Consider the following 16175-nt stretch of genomic DNA (forward strand, 5'->3'; position numbering starts at 1 on the left):
ATGGAAAGAATGTGGAAACCAATGGGTAATCAACAGGTCCAAATTCTGCTCTCACCAAGCACCTGGTCGTATCCCTTGCCACCTTTTCAGTGGTTCCGGTGATCCCTTAAGTCAACAGAAGAGGACCACCTGGGAGAAGACGGGATGGATTCTCTCCTCCCTAAGGTCTCACAGACAGCACACTGGAAAGCTCTTCTGTCAAGGTGTTTTGAGGCAGAAATGCAGGGGAAAACACCGCACGTCCTCAGACCTAGAGACTGTATTTGTCATGTGCGTGTATTATACGGCACTTCCACAAGTATTTCCAAGAGAAGCAGCCTGCACATGGGCAGATGACCTGCACTAAAAGAGAAAAGTGATGTTAACCTGCACCATCCAGAGGGAATGCTTGCCTATTTGACACCCAAGTGGCACAAGCAGAAGCAAGCAGTTATGAAAAGAGTTGCCAGTTCTAAGTGATTTCTAAGGGTAACAAAGGTCAGGCACAGACCCTGCAGCCCTCTCCTCCATCAAAAGCTAAGAGTTCAGGGCAAATGGGAAGCCAGGAGTTGACTTTGGATTCCCTTGGGAGCAGTGGCTATTAGCGACCAAAGCTGTGAAAGAGGCACCGGGACTTGACAGAGCGCCTGGATGATCTGATTCGGAAAGTCCTAGGCCAGATAAAGGCAGGTGGCACTGGCAGCTCCATAAAGCACTTGGTCTTCACAGAGCCAACAAGGTCACGGCTTCCAGGAAAGGACTGATGTGGGCTTTTCCCAAGGCAGGCGGGCACATGGAGTAATCTAGGAAAAAGGCACGTTTCCCAGCTCTAATCTTAAAATTGCAGATAATCAATTGATCTCTGTCCTTTCTCTTTTCCATCTAGAAAGTCTGACTGGCAACAAGCAGCTGATCCTCAGCGAACAGGAGTGTGTGCCCAGCACCTGCTTCTTGGCAAGGGACTCATGGAGCCTGAACCAATGCCCAAAGCTTACTAGGCATCAATTCACAGGTTGTAATCTGGACAGAAACACTGCTGCTACTCCATCTTTGCCCAGCTAACTCCCTTCCTCTTACCCTATTAGGAGGCATCTCAGGCTTCACCTACTCCAAATAGCTTTCCCTGAAACCCGCCCACCAGAGTGGGCTTGGTGCTCCTGTGTGGTGCTTCCACAGCACTGTGTTCCTCTCTGCTGGATCCTGGTATTACATCTATCTGGATATCTCTCTCCCTGTGACTATGAGCGCTCTGACCCTGTGCTTCAGCTCAGGCTCCAGCATTCAGGAGGGGCTGGAGCATGCCTTTGGGAGTGCCCACTACATCCACACACCGGGGATACAAAGGTGAACAAAGTAGACTAGATCCCTGCCCTTGGGAAGCTTAACAGGCAGGAAAGAGTCATATACTTAAGCGATTCCAACTGAGAGTAAAGGCGAGTGCCATGGCTGGTGACACTCTGAATGCAGATATTAGCTGTGACAGTGGTACAGGGTGGGGAGTGAGGCCCAAGCAGAGGTCTGAAGATAAGCAGAGCCGGTATAGAGATGTGTTCCCAGCACAGGGGACAGCGTGCACAAAGAGCCAACAAGACAGGGCACAGGGCCTTTGGCAGACCCAACAGCAGGCCAGTATGGCTGGAGTAGAGGGGCCTTGGGGAGGCAGGAGGGTGGACAGGGCCAGATCAAGAGTTCTCAGGGATCAATCTGATGACACAGTGAGTCATGAAGGGCCACGGAGGGTCATGATCAGGGCTAGTTTTGGAAAGGTTGCTCTGGCTGCAGAGAGGGATGGTGGATGGATGACTATAGGCAGGAAGATCCAGAGGCTGTTAGAATAATCCGGTAACCTATGGCGGGGTACTAGCAACAAATGTTCACTGATCTGCTCTAAAATAAGGATGCATGTACCTTCCCCTGGCAGGCTGGATGCGGATGGGCGGCACTCTTTAAAGTGACCACACTGGGCATGTGCAGCCTTGTCTCTAGTGGCCTCCATAGCCTGAGCTGCACCCGATGCCCCTGGAGCCAGCCTCTACCCTGGGCTCTCAGATGCAGTTCTTCTACATGTCACATGCCCAGCTGAACACCTTCACTGCCAAGACCTAACAGGTAAGGCCCACTTGGTATTGTGAGAAGATCTCACTGCCCCACTCCTGGCTGGAGAACATTCACCCATCGACCTGGGCAAAGAGGAAAATGCAGGGCACAGGCCTCCTGAAAAGGACGGCTGAACTGCAGTGGAAAAGGCAAGGCATTCAAGCTGTTCCAATTCCTGCACTGCTCCTCCATTCACTACATGTTGTCACAAAGCCCACAAAGCAAGCTCACCACCATCATCCTTTCCTTCCACACAGCAGTTAGCACTGATCTGAGCACCTGTTTGCACCCAACACTGCACTAGGCACTTCACCCACACGACTTCCTTTAACCCTCACAACTGTCTTCTTGGAGAATGAGGTAAGTTCATGATTCTCTCCACTGTAGAGATGAGGAAACCGAGGCACAGAGCACCTAAAATGCTTACTAACTCCACCTAGATACTCAGGGCCCATCCACACCCAGCTCAGATGATCTTTAAGATTATCGATGATTTATAGCCTTTCCGTGTACTGCCACCTGGGCTACCTGGTCTGAGAACATGGGGTTGAGGCAGGGGTGGGCAAACTTTTTGACTCGAGGGCCACAATGGGTTCTTAAACTGGACCGGAGGGCCGGAACAAAAGCATGGATGGAGTGTCTGTGTGAACTAATATAAATTCAAAGTAAACATCATTACATAAAAGGGTACGGTCTTTTTTGTTTTTAGTTTTATTCATTTCAAACGGGCCGGATACGGCCCGAGGACCGTAGTTTGCCCACGGCTGGGTTGAGGTTTCCTGAGTTCATCGCTCAGCCTTTTCATCTCTAAGATTACACAGCTTACAAAGTGTTAACACAACAGTCCTCTCCTCTCAGAATTTGGGGATGAGAGGGTTTATGGGATCATGAACTAATATCTATGTAATATCAATGACGGAACTACTATCTGGGGTCTGGGGATAAGGATGAGCATTACTTCATTCCACAGGTGCTTTGAAGCCAGAAGACTCTTTGGGTGCTAAAAAGACAAAATGATGGCACACAATGAACAGGAAGTGCTTTAAGCCAACCCCTGTTGAATGACACAACCTGGAGACGTGGCTTCGTACAGTGTTTAGAAGTAGGAAAGTCAATGACACAGGTATGGACACGTTGGAGAAGTGGTAAGCCACTGTAAAGTGCCTGACACACCTCTCTCTCCCACCTTATATTCAGCACACAGAAAGGGGAAAATCCACTATGAAGGATGATCATTTCCAGCCTGGGGCAAATCTCCTCTAGGGGTTTGTTCTGAACCAGGAGTGCTGTTTCAGCTTCCAGTCAATAGTAATGAATGTGCCTATACACTCCAGAATGAGCAGAGAGGGAGATTAGCGGTAATTAAATCTCCTCTGTGTTTGGCTCAAGTCTCTCCTCTGAGTGGACTGCTGTCAGATACTTATTCCAAAGCTGTCATCTGACAAAACTTCTACCACCACCATCTGTAACATCAATTCTGGACTTAGCTAGAAGGTTTCAATTAGGTAACAGGCCCACCAGGACCTAAAAATCTGGAGTTTCACAGATGCTGTTCACCTCTCTCCTGCACACCAAGCACCTAGAATTTGGTTGGTGATCATTTGCAGGGTGTGTGGGTGTGGGGCTGGACTGCCCCTGCATGAGGCCTAGCATGGGCAGGTCCTGTGCATGCTGTGATTGACAGGTCTCTAATGAGTCTTAATTGTGAGTGTGACAGGTCCAGGAAGGCAGCAACACATGTGGCAAAGGGGCAACTACAAACTGCCTGACTAATGACTAAAAAGCGCCCGGCCTGATGAGGACCAATGACCCAAACTCAGAGGAGGGCAAACCCCTCCTCAGCCCTGCGCCCCGAACCCCTCCTCAGCCCTGCGCCCTTCGAAAGCTCTGACTCCTTTATGTAAGCCACGGAAGCCTCTGGGTGTACTGGAAGGCATCCCCACCTCCAACCTCCCAACAAAAAAGGAACAGGGACAGGGAGGTTGCTTGGTGGTGGCATCCACAGACACGGGAGGTCACATGATCATTACCATGGCCATTTCCATCTCCATCAGTATTTCATCTTTAACAATGGAAGGACAGAACAGGACACCCTTTCAACCTAGAAAAGGGAAAAGCTACATTCTAGGAAACTGAGCAACTTCTTGCTGGTGCTAATTATCGTGACAATATCTGCATTCAGAGTCAGCTGTCTACTGGTGGCCTGCAGTGACAGGAGAAAGCTGTTCCTGGGGAAGCTGTTAGCACAGACAGCATGGCGAGAGATTAGGCGTCTGAGTAAGATGGGCCTGGGGATAATCCTGACTCAGCTACTTACTAATTAGCTGTGAGGCTGTGACCAACTCAGTAAACCTCTCTCGGTTGTCTCATCTGTAAAATGGGGACAGAAGACTTGATTTGTGGTGTCCGGTTTGAAGAAACTAAATGTGTAAAGGGTCTAGAACAGTATCTGGCATCTGACAGTTATAAATGAAAAATCAGGAGGCCAGCAGGGTTTTACTCATTTGCACAATGGCTACATTAAGCTCATGCAAGTCTGATGTGACCTTAGAACCCCATGCGGACAGTTATTACAAGCCAGGTACTATGCTAGGCATTTACAGTCTCTAGAACTCAAGGTTAGTGTCCTCACACCCATCTCCTAGATGAGGAGATCGAGGCTCAGGTCACACAGCTAAGATGTGGTGATGATGAGAGGTGAGTTCGGTTGGGCCTGTCAATTTCGAGGTGCTCAACAAGATCACATCTAATGCTCCTACGCAGACATTGCAGGCTAGCAATCTCAGACTAAGAGCCCTAAAAACACCTCACCATGAACCTTGATCTCCAAGCATACTAAAATAGGTTCCTTCAACCTGGCACATAAAGCAAGTGTAGGAAGAGAGGGGGACTATTCAATAACCAATCTGTTTTCAAGGAATGTGCAAAATAATGGGCACTCTGCTTCTACCCATCCCGAACTTCCACTTCCTGGCTGGTGGCACCTCAGATGCATTTCCTGCATCATGCCTATGAACAGGTGGCAGTAGGTGAAGTGCTAAGTAGCCTCCGCACCATGAGAAGGACTCAGGAGAGGCCCAGGAGGGGGAAAATGCCCTGGGACAGAGGACCATCACTGGGTGACTGTGAAACACCGTCACACGTGGACTTGGGTGTTCCAAAGCTGGAGAACGGGATGCCTGGGGGCTGCGCTGGCCCTGTGGGGAGGGGGTGGGAGATTTGAGATGTGGGTTTAAGGCATGAACAGGAGATTAGCAGTCTTGATAAAATGCTATTGAACACTGAATGGAAGTGAAGCACAAGAAAGCAGGGGCCTGGATAACAGAAAGGGATCCTGAGGGCTTAGAGTTCACAGGTGTCCTGCCTGGATAACATACAGCTACCGTGTGGCAACTCTCGGTGTCCAAAATGAAGCGATGAGGTCAAACGACCAGTGAGTGAGGCTACCGTGTCAGCTGGCTTGTCAGACAACTTGGACGGTAAGATCAACCTTAGGACCCCTCCTACCTTGTCTGACCATCCAACCATTTTAGCTTTTCCCTCAGGGCTTCCAAAGAACTCCGAGGGATACCAGGGAGCAGTTATGCATTCGGGGAACTGACGCACAGAAGAGAGTACCAGGAACCCACACCATCCAGGGAGCCCACCCCTGCCAGCTCAGAATACAAGCACAGTATTTGGTATCTGTGAGATGACAAAAGTCCTTATTAGTCACGAAACCAGGCAGCCACCGTCTGACTCTGACCACCTCTCTCACTTTGGAGCAAGAGGCACTGGCATTTCCCACAGCTTCCTGTTCAGGGAGCCCAAGCTTGATAGTTCAGAGAAGGCAGGGGGGGTTTTCATGACCATTTAAAGTGCCCCAATGGACAGCCTTCTCATCTCCCCTTCCAGGTTAAATAAACCAAGTCCCTACAATCCTGCGCTGGGTTATAAACCCCATCCTGTGAAAGGCAAGGCCGGGGCTGTGTCCACCTGTGAAAACACAGTCAGGAAGGCTGCCTGGGGGCTCAGGGCACAGCCCCTAGGCAGGCAGGACCCAGGGGTTAACAAACAGGCCTGAGAAAGCCTGCAAAAGTAATTAATGAAAGCATCAGCTAGCGTTTATTAAGCACCTGTCTTACACGTACACCCTGGCACTCCTAAATCCTGGCGACTGCCCCAGGAATAAATACCGTTTTCTTAGCCCAATCTTGTGTATTGGTGGGAACCCTGGGAGGTGCAGCGACCTGCCTGAGGTCTGAAAACTGGAAGGTGACAGAGATGGGACTCGAGACCCTGTCAGCCTTGCTCTGCCCAGGTACTGGAGACTGACTCGGGTAACTGCCAGAGGCCCCAGCCTGCTCAACTCTGCCGCATCCATACCCTATGGGGCAGTTACAGGGTCAAAGACCTGAGAGAAACAGATACCACTTCTGCCAGCAAAAGGGGATCCTGAAGGTGGTGAAATCAACATAAGGGTATCCATGGTGATGTTGTTTCAGTCCAGGCAGCAGAACTCAGATACTGAGACCATCTGGCCCTCACTTTACAGAGACCCAGAGAGACCTGCTGATCACGTGGCAAGTGAGTGGCAGGCCCAAAGCTACAGCCCAGGTTTCCTGACTTCCTGTAAGATTTGCTTACTGCATGCAGTGCTTTTCCCCACCCACAGATCCCCTCCTGCTGAAGGAGCTACAAGTTTTCTGAAGCAGTTCTCCTTTGGGGAAAAAAACACAATTGGGAAAGCTATGTTTCTTTTTATGCCATTTTACCAGTTATGAAAATTTAAAACCTGGCTAACATCACACTTAAGGCCACTGCCAAAAAGGGTCTAAAGTCCAGGTCATTTGACATGTAGGTTATGAGCCTTTCCAGGAACCAATGTTTTCCAAAGTGGATTCCATGAAAGTAACTCAGAAAAATGCTGGGTTAAAGGAAAACAGGTTCTTTTCTTTCAACTGCAAGACTTCTCAGAACCTTTAATGTGACTATATGGATGGTGAAACACCTAGAGAGCAGTTAGAGTCCCTCAATTGCTCAGTCTTTGTTCCTCAAGAGACTCCACATCAAGGTGAGCTGACAAATTAATTCTATGGAGCCAGGAAAAGGGTGGGTTGCCTCCCAGAGAGGATGCAGTCCGTCCACTGAGCAGGAAGAAGGGGCATCAGGGAAGGACACTCCCACCATCCTATCTTGTTTTACTATGCACTTTCCTGGCAAGTAGAGAAAAGAGGTTTGTGTGCATTGCCTCCTGTGAGTCACCTGTCTGCATGCCGAGCTCTTTGTTAGCAGCGTATTCCTACCTTTCTTTACTGATGGAGGCAACAGCACACAGTGGTTGGAAACCTGGCGTCAGAATGCCTAGGTTCAAAGCTTGGCTCCACCACTACTTGCTGACCTGGGACAAGTTGCCAAAGCCCCTGCTTCTCTTTTAGTTCAGAACTAAAGTGGGGACAATGACACTAACAACCTCAGAGGTGTTTTCTAAAGATTTTAGAAGATACGTTCTTTGCCATAAGCTGCAAATGGTTTTCCAGAGTTTGCCCTTTGCTTTGAAGTTTATTTTGTTTAAACTTGTAAGTTAATTTTGCATATGCCAAAGCCGTCCTTTTGACATTAGCTTCTATGTCATACAAATGCCTCCCCCATCTCAGTATCAAATATTACTGATGTTTTCCCTCTGGTTCCTTTATGTTCGTTTACTATTAGTTCTTTATTTAGTCCACTAGGAGTACGGGTACATGTTTGCAATAGATATTTGGCTCGTTTTCCTTCGAAGTTATTAGTGGTCTTGGCAGTTTTATTCAATAATCAATTATTTTCTCGTAGTGAAATTTGAACATCACTTGTACTATATCCTGAGTTATGACATTACTGGGCCTGTTTCTGAGCCGCCTGACACCATTCATTCTGGCCTCTGTTCTGCCCTTGGTGCAGAGCTCTGCGGACGGCCCTCTTGCCCGAGGGGAAGCATGCTGTTCTAGAAATGTTCAGGACCAGGGGACATCTCATCAGTCTCCTGGAAACAGGCTTTGCTCCCCAAGGAACACAACACACACAAAGCAAATGGCCCCTGTACTTTCCTCCTCCATTCATTTGGGTTCATGCTTTAATTTTCTGAACTGCTTGCGCAGGAGGCGATTCATCTCATTCTTAATGGACTCACATGAGGGTGTATTATTCTGCTGTAAGAGAACTTCGAATAGCTTCTGGCTGTATCTCTGGGGAGCAGGTCAGGTGAGGGCCATTTCCCAGGAAGCCCCATTTCCTCTTTCTAAGCAAATCACAGCATTTAGACCAGTGGTTCTCAACCTTCCTAATGCTGCGACCCTTTAATACAGTTCCTCATGTTGTGGTGACCCCCAATTTCATTGTTACAAATTGAACATAATTAAAGCATAGTGATTAATCACAAAAACAATATGTAATTATATATGTGTTTTCCGATGGTCTTAGGCGACCCCTGTGAAAGGGTCGTTCGACCCCCAAAGGGGTCGCGACCCACAGGTTGAGAACTGCTGGTCTGCCCAGCTGCCATCTTGACACAAATCAGAGACTGCACCATTAGCTGGCAGGGTCCTCGCCTCAGCGACAGGGTGGGTCATGAAAGGCCTGTCCCTCCGGTGGCAGACCTGCATGGGAGCAGAGGGCCAGGTCAGCACGTCGGTCCAGGGGTCTGCTTTCTGGCTCTCCCGGCTGTAGCCACCACAGCTGCAGTCCATTCAGAGAGCGAAGGCTCGCATGACAAGGCTCACCACAACTTTCCAAGGAATGGAGTTCATTAAAATCCTGCTGGAGGCCCTTGGCTGGAATGCTTTTTGCCTTGTAAAGGGGACTGCGGCATTGTCGCCTATAGGAAAGCTGGGGAACACAAGTCCAACAGAGGCGGCAGGGGTTGTTGCATAATTACCAATTATTCAATCCGTTCCCCTGCTCCTGCTCCAGAGACAGTGTCCAGCCTAGGAGAGAACACTTCCCGGCAAACTCTCTGACAAATGGGAGAAGGGAAGCCAAGTTCCCCTACTTCCAACGGAACCCCACAGGGCACCTCCCTAGGCACAGCAAATGGGGTGCAGCACAGACCCCTCCTGGCCGGGCAGGGCTACAGAGCAGGCTTGGCTCCACAGGCACCAGCCATGTGCATCAGTGCTGTGCGTCATGAGGCTCGGCAAAGCCATGTCCCAGGGGGACAGGGCCCAGCTTTCTGGAGCATCAACTTGAGTTGGTGGAAAAAGCATTCTTTTTATATTAAAATCTCTTGCATATGGGCATGTAATGAATTGGAACACAATTTTTTAAAAAGACTAAACAAAATTATCCACTTGAAGCAGCCACTTTGGATTTGCCCCCAAAAGTCCACACATGCATTTGCTCCCTTCTGTTGTCAAGAATACTTTGGGGAAAGAGTCTGAGCAGTAAGAGGCCAAGTGAAAGGTGGCCAGAAACAAGTCAGAAGAGACAGCAAAGCTTGTGCTGACTGGGCACAACCACCAGAGCCTAGAACGCCTTCACTCAAAGACAAATACGCCTGCTAGGTATCTGTTCAACAGATAACAGAGGGCATGACCATGGCCAAGTCTTCCTTCCTCTAGAAAAATCTTCCCTGAATTCCCCACTAAATGCACACACTATGGAGGAAGGCCTCTCATCTTGCGCCCCCAGCACCTAGAATGGTGTGTCTGGCACACAGATGTCAAACACAGAAAGAATATCTTGGTTCTGTAGCTTGATAGTCATCGTGAAGACCAAGTGGCTGAGAGAATCCAACCGAAGTCATCCTATCAGGGATCAAGTTTTAGGATTCCCGATCTTTTTCTTTTTTTCCCGTGAAAGGGGAGCCAAGGAATAAAGGCTGCATTTCCTCCCGGGGTGAGCACAGTACCTCACTCAGAGGTGCGCAGTAAATGTCCACTGAATCCATGAACTTTTCACCCACTTCGGCTAAGACCCCTTTGGAAAGGAAAAGACATTTTAGATGTTGCGTCTGAAATTAAGGGAAAAAAATGCTGGTAGAGACTGTTTTAAATGGTGATAACAATGGGGAAACTAAGCAAGGAAATGCACTTAGTTTCGCTGCTCACACTTGAGCTAAACCACGTCACATTTGGCCTTCAAGACCCTCAAGAGCCAGCACGTCTTCATCACCTGGGAACAGAGCTGAGTTTGATGCCATATTCCACACAGCAGTCATGGGAAAAATAATTTCCAGGTTTCATTGGTTCACCTACTGGAGTCTGAAATCTGAGTACCCATGTTTAGCAGAAATCAGACAATCAGTAATACTAATGAACTATTAAATATACTATCAGCCTTAATTTTACCAACCAATCATAATGAGTGGGAGTTCACAAAGAGCAGGTTCTTAGAAGCGAAGCTGTGTCTCCACCCACTTGCTCACTGAGCCCCAATGCCTAAGTGTACCCCGTTCACTCCGGCCTTCTGATCTGTCAGGGCCTCCTGCTCCTTTGCTACTTGGACTAGAGGTGGACAATTTCTGCGGGCTGTTCAAAGTAAAGGTAATGCTGAGGCTGGCAGTGCAAGCCCTGTGCCCAGCTGGCCCTTTCTATTTCTGGAGGGCAACCCTGGCTGCTGAAAAGAGGAATATACAGAAATGAAAACTGATCAAGTTGTCAACTCCCTCCCTGGTCAGAGCGTCGGGATGTCTCTTTTCACCTTCAGCCTGCAAGTCTGGCTTGAGTGCTTTCCCAATGCTGATGTCTTCCCCCTTGCTTGGTTAAAGTCTGGGGACACCCAAGAGCTGGACCTTTGGGTGACTATAGCAAAGAAAGGAATTAAGAAATGAAGTGGCCAGTACAAGTAGAGGCTTTCTGCCTAGTTAAACAGATTTAGGGCTATTTTTGGTTTGCTCTTAATAAGGCAAAGGATGGAGGGCCTGCTGGGTGCCAATTTGCAGAAACAAACTCCTTCCTCAGCTCAGGGCTCAAAATATACCCCAGCTATTGCTGCCAATGTGTAGAGCAAAGCCTTAGAAGGTCAACCTTTAGGAAGCCAAGGGAGCATCTTAACATCACAGGATTCTTGGCCCACATGGACCTGTGCGTATTTTTAAATCAGCTTAACAATGGGTTTCGGTGGGCTTTACTCTAGTACAACGGAATTAATGTGTAATGAAATGATGTTTGGGCCATCTGCAAAAGGAGGTCATTTCCCACCAATCAGAGTAAGCATTATAATCCCAAGGCAGCAAAAGTTCTGATGCTGGAAAGAGAAAAGAAGAAAAGCAAGCTGATCCGGCATGATAAATTGGGCTGCCTTGGCCTAGCTGCCACGCACACGCCACATTTCTCTTTAATACTACACTGTAATCGGACCACTGGCGGACTGGGTACATTTGCCTACAGTTCTCTGGCTCCAACATCTGAGAGAGGCCATTCCCTTCATGGGGAATGCTGGCAAATCCTAACATTCTTGTCAGTCTTAAAATTGGAGACTTTTCTTGAAAACAACTACCTCGCCTTCATTATTTTAGGCAGGTGAGCATGGGAGGAATGATTGCAATTTGCACCGAGCGGTGCATTAGCGGCTTTGAAAACACCTGACTGATCCCAGATTACATGAAACAAAGGCCCGAATACATTGCTTGACGGACCCATAACAGTGTGAGTTTTCTGAAATTACAGCTTTGGGAAGAAACTAAAACTGCAAGTGAACCTCAGAGCCACAGCAGTACACTCAGCACAGACCAACTCTTACAAGAATAAGAGAATTCTGCAAATCCGGTTGAAAAAAACACCACACATCACACCTGTCATTCCCAGGGAAAATAGAAGAAAACAACAATGATTAAAGGAAAACATTCAAAGTAAGTCCTAGGACTGGTCATAGGATCCAGTACAAAACCAGGCCAAATGCTCCTATATACCTCAGTGCAAAACAAGGACCTGAAGCAGACCATTAATCAAAAGTGGCTTCTGAAGCATGTCAATACAACTTTAATGAGGCGTGCTTTACCAGATCCTAATTCGCTGAAAAGTCATGCTTCATTTCCATTTGAACATTCATCATACTTCATATTTAAAAAAATTAATGAGAACACCGATTCCCCAGGCCATTCTGGATGATGGGAGTCTATTTTGGCCTCTTTTTTAGCCTTAGCAGGTAGATGGGGCCCAAGGCTGGCCTCCAGACAACAGATGAGGGGAAGTCAGTGCCTCTCCAGCAAAAGTGAACTGATACTCCTAAGTGGTCTGGTGCCTTTTAAATCTCTAGGTGTTTTTATTTTAATTATGTGAAAATTTAAAAAAATATATTTTTATTGATTCCAGAGAGGAAGGGAGAGGGAGAGATAAAAACATCAATGATGAGAGAGAGTCACTGATCGGCTGCCTTCTGCACGCCACACACTGGGGATGGAGCCAGCAACCTGGGCATGTGCCCTGACCAGGAATCGAACCATAACCTCCTGGTTCATAGGTCGACGCTTAAGCACTGAGCCACACAACGGCCGGGCATTTTAATTATGTGAATTTTAAATTATTCTCCACAATACATCTTTTTTAATACTTTAGATTACTAATGAATTATTTAACAGTTTTCCCCAAACAGGTAAGACTTGACACACCGGGAAAACACACCATATTTAACCTGTCGCTAAGTGTAAGTGATCAGACCCAAAGTACCCAGCAGGAGAAATCGGGATTCCTGTTGCTGCTCAGCCACACCACCACCCTGGCTTCTTCCTCAGAGTCTAAATCACCCAAAAAAGATGAAGTGGTCATATATACATTACGGAGAGTCAAGGAAATGGTAACATAAATAAAAGTATCCAGCTCGTTCCCACAACCTACACCTGCCTCCATCCCCTTTCCAGCCACATTCTACTGAAGACGAAGTTAAATGTAGAAAGGCAGTGCACTCTGACAGTAATCTATGAGCTGCTGCATACAATATCATGTATCAGGGATAGACACAGTATGGCACTTCAACCTGGGTTCGAGCCTCCTCCTGCAAACTCAACCTCAGGGCTGATCTCTCCCGCCCAGTATTTGGCAAAGGTGAAAGATGGCTCCTTCATTCACCATCAATGCTGCAATTTCCTGTTGAGCCCAAGTACAAGTGGCACATGCAGCAAGGGAACCAGCCGACCAGGTTTCCATAAAAGCAGCAACGTGCACATCTCTGAAATGAAGGATGACGAGGGAATCACAGAGAAAATACACAGCTGCAGTAAAACACTTCGGTGGCCATAAGAACAAAATAGCCTGTTAAACACCAAGAAGAGTCTACTGAGAAAATTTTGCTCATCATCCATCCTATGTTTGGTTTATTTCTAAAACACAGTCATAACTAAATTGGCAAACTAAACTTCAACTCCGCTAAGCACACTTTCATGCTGAGTTTAAAAGAAAAAGAAGCCTCTGCAGCCGACCAAATTAGGGATCTGATCTTACCTTCAACCTTTGCCCACCTCTTCCACATATGATTCACCAAAACCCTCCAACCGAGAAAAAGGCAGACATACAGCACTTCTAGACTACATCTGGTAATACTGCCTTACAGCACTGTTGAGAGTTAAACACAGACACACAGGTAAACTGCTTAGCACAAGTGTTGCTACAAAGCTCGGTAAGGGGGCTGGTGGTGACAATTAGCACCACATCAAATTAAAACCCTCCTTCTGACTTTCAAGGACACCTCCTACCTATCCAACTTTATATTTCATTATTTCCCAACAAAGACTGTTTTCTCTGACTCCTGTCCCCACAACTCACATTTCCTAGACACATGCCCAAATTCTACACAAAATCAGATCTAACCAATCCAATGTTCGGGCCAATGTTTAAAAACCAGGATATATTACATATAACTCCAAATGTACGGCTCCTCCAGAAAAATCTGAAAACAAGCAACAGGCACCATATTCCCACAGGGCACCACATGCCTGGAGCAGAGAGGCCACTGCTCTCAGATGGAGCCTGCCAGCCAGACCCCTTGTCTACACGAAGTCCACTTCAGTGTTTTATGTCACCTCCCTGGCTCTTGGTTTGTGATCCCATATTCTGAACATATAGAAGGTTTATCTGCATCACATTCAACCTTCTTTCTTTAATACTCATCTAAAGAATGTACGTGTCCAACAGGACCCATCAAATTTTCCATTTTCCTCTTCACCGCCATCACAAGCACCTATATAGCTGGCTTTTTTGTCTGGATCATTTACCTCAAGAAACCTCCTTCTTCCCACTTCCTGAATTATTACACACAAAAGATAGCAAGTTCACGTGCTATCTTCAATAGGCTCCACTCTGTCTCATACAGCTGCCTCTAAACTGGGAGTCTGTGTCCCTGGAAACATAAAATAGCTTCACTCTGGACCTTCCAGACCACTGTGAAGAGTTTGACTGGTGAATGACATGCGTCTCCTGCAATTCACATGTTTTCCGTAGTAAAACTATTCTGGAATTCATGCAATGAAATTAAATATATCATTACAGCACATGAACAAGTTTTCAAACCTCACCAACGAGCCAGGATTGGCAACTGATAATTATATTCAAGAAGACATGGGACAGAGGAAAAGAACAGAGGACTGGGATGCAGGGCTCAGGTTCCAAGGCTAGAACTCACTGGCCAAATGATGCAGTAACTCAGTTGGCCTCTAGGGGCCTGATTTGATTTGATTTTACCTTTTTGAATATTTCCCATAGCTTCACAGATATTTTTTAATACTTTTGAGCATTTCAAAAAATATTATGGTGACAGTTAATCTGAGGCATCATTTTAAGACCGATGATTTTGAACCTCAAAAAAAATTAAATATTAAAAAAATAGATGTGATGAGCTCTCTTCAAAAACTGACTTTTGTGTTTTATGCCGTTTCAAACTAGAAGTGAAGCCACCAAAGCATTCCCCAGGGTGGATTTTCATGCTGCTTGGGCGTGGGAACTCCCACTGTGGCAGAGAGACTACTAAAGCCTGACACTACCCACTGCTGACTGCTCGCTGCATGTGTGGCCACCTCTTCTCCATGCCTAAAGGTGAGATTCTAGAAACTGAAAATAAGCCAGTGGGGGGAGGAGACAGGTTGTAATCAACCTCAGAACTCCTGCCTTGGGCTTATTAACACGGGGGAGGGTGCTGAATGAAGACAACCCTATGAAACCCATCTTCTCTGTCTGGAGGCATGTCATGGTGGTGTCTGGCTGGAGAGACAGGTTTCCTGTGTTTTGAATTCTGCATGGGAAAAGGTACACAAAAGCGACCAATTATGAGCCCTAGCCCCAGATGAAGCCACATGAACAAGGCACGTACCAGGTCGATCAGGTCACTGAGGTTTTTCTCAATTTGCTGTGGAGGCAGGCGCCTCATTAAGTCCAAGGCACAGTCCAGCTGCTGATCACTCTGTGAAAAAAGAAATAAAAGTGTCTAAGTCGTTTTGCCAACAGAAACACCAAAAACCCTCTTATAACAACATTTTTGCAGTTTCAGCTTGCTCAGGGTATGCTAAGACCAAGCAGGCCTGCAGTGGGCCCTCGGGCCCGTCTCCTGGAGGGACACTGCTAGTCTCTCTTTGACTCTCACGTGGAGGCGTCCAAAAGGCAAGCAAAGAAGTGGGAGGCAGGCCAGAGAGTTCAGAAAGTGACCCTGTTCTACCCACATCAAAGTGCCATTGGCTTTTCAGCAGACCATGGGAGATGCAGATGTATTAACTCCCGATGGGTTCTGCAGTCGGCATGCTCGAATAGCAGATTAAGCTCTGTCCTTTGCTATAACCTGGATTTAAACAGGTAACATTAGGTAGCACCACGGGGCCAGGTTCCTTGATGAGCTCCAAGCCAGGGAGAAAGCCAGGCAAAGAACAAGCAGCAAAATGCACACAAAGGTTCAGTGCTTCAGTCATTCACTAAAGCTTGGGACATTTTCCCTGGTGCCAGGCCCTTGCAAGACAGACAAAGACCTGAACCAAACCACTTACAGCCAAGAGGTCACACTAGCTGGCCAAGTGGCCACAAGGCAATCCACTGGCGTCACTGCTGCGCAGGGGGCCCGGGAGGATAAAGACTGCTCTCGTTTACCGAGCACCTTCTTTCAGCCCTGTGTGCTTCACAGAACTCTCTTCATTTAATTTCATGATGCAAATATTTACTGAGAGCCAC

At 47.3% G+C, this 16175-nt stretch overlaps 1 protein-coding gene across 2 annotated transcripts in view; it reads right to left on the reverse strand.

Annotated features, from left to right (window-relative positions):
- Positions 1-16175, reverse strand: part of CAPZB (capping actin protein of muscle Z-line subunit beta) — a 125286-nt gene that overhangs the window by 51408 nt on the left and 57703 nt on the right. For both annotated transcript variants that reach the window (XM_036351812.1, XM_036351811.1), the window contains exon 2: positions 15331-15420. In XM_036351812.1, coding sequence (XP_036207705.1) covers positions 15331-15420 — 90 coding nt within the window. The remainder of the gene's footprint in view (positions 1-15330; positions 15421-16175) is intronic.

The sequence above is a fragment of the Myotis myotis genome, unplaced genomic scaffold (genome assembly GCF_014108235.1).
Source record: "Myotis myotis isolate mMyoMyo1 unplaced genomic scaffold, mMyoMyo1.p scaffold_m19_p_2, whole genome shotgun sequence".
Classification (NCBI taxonomy): domain Eukaryota; kingdom Metazoa; phylum Chordata; class Mammalia; order Chiroptera; family Vespertilionidae; genus Myotis; species Myotis myotis.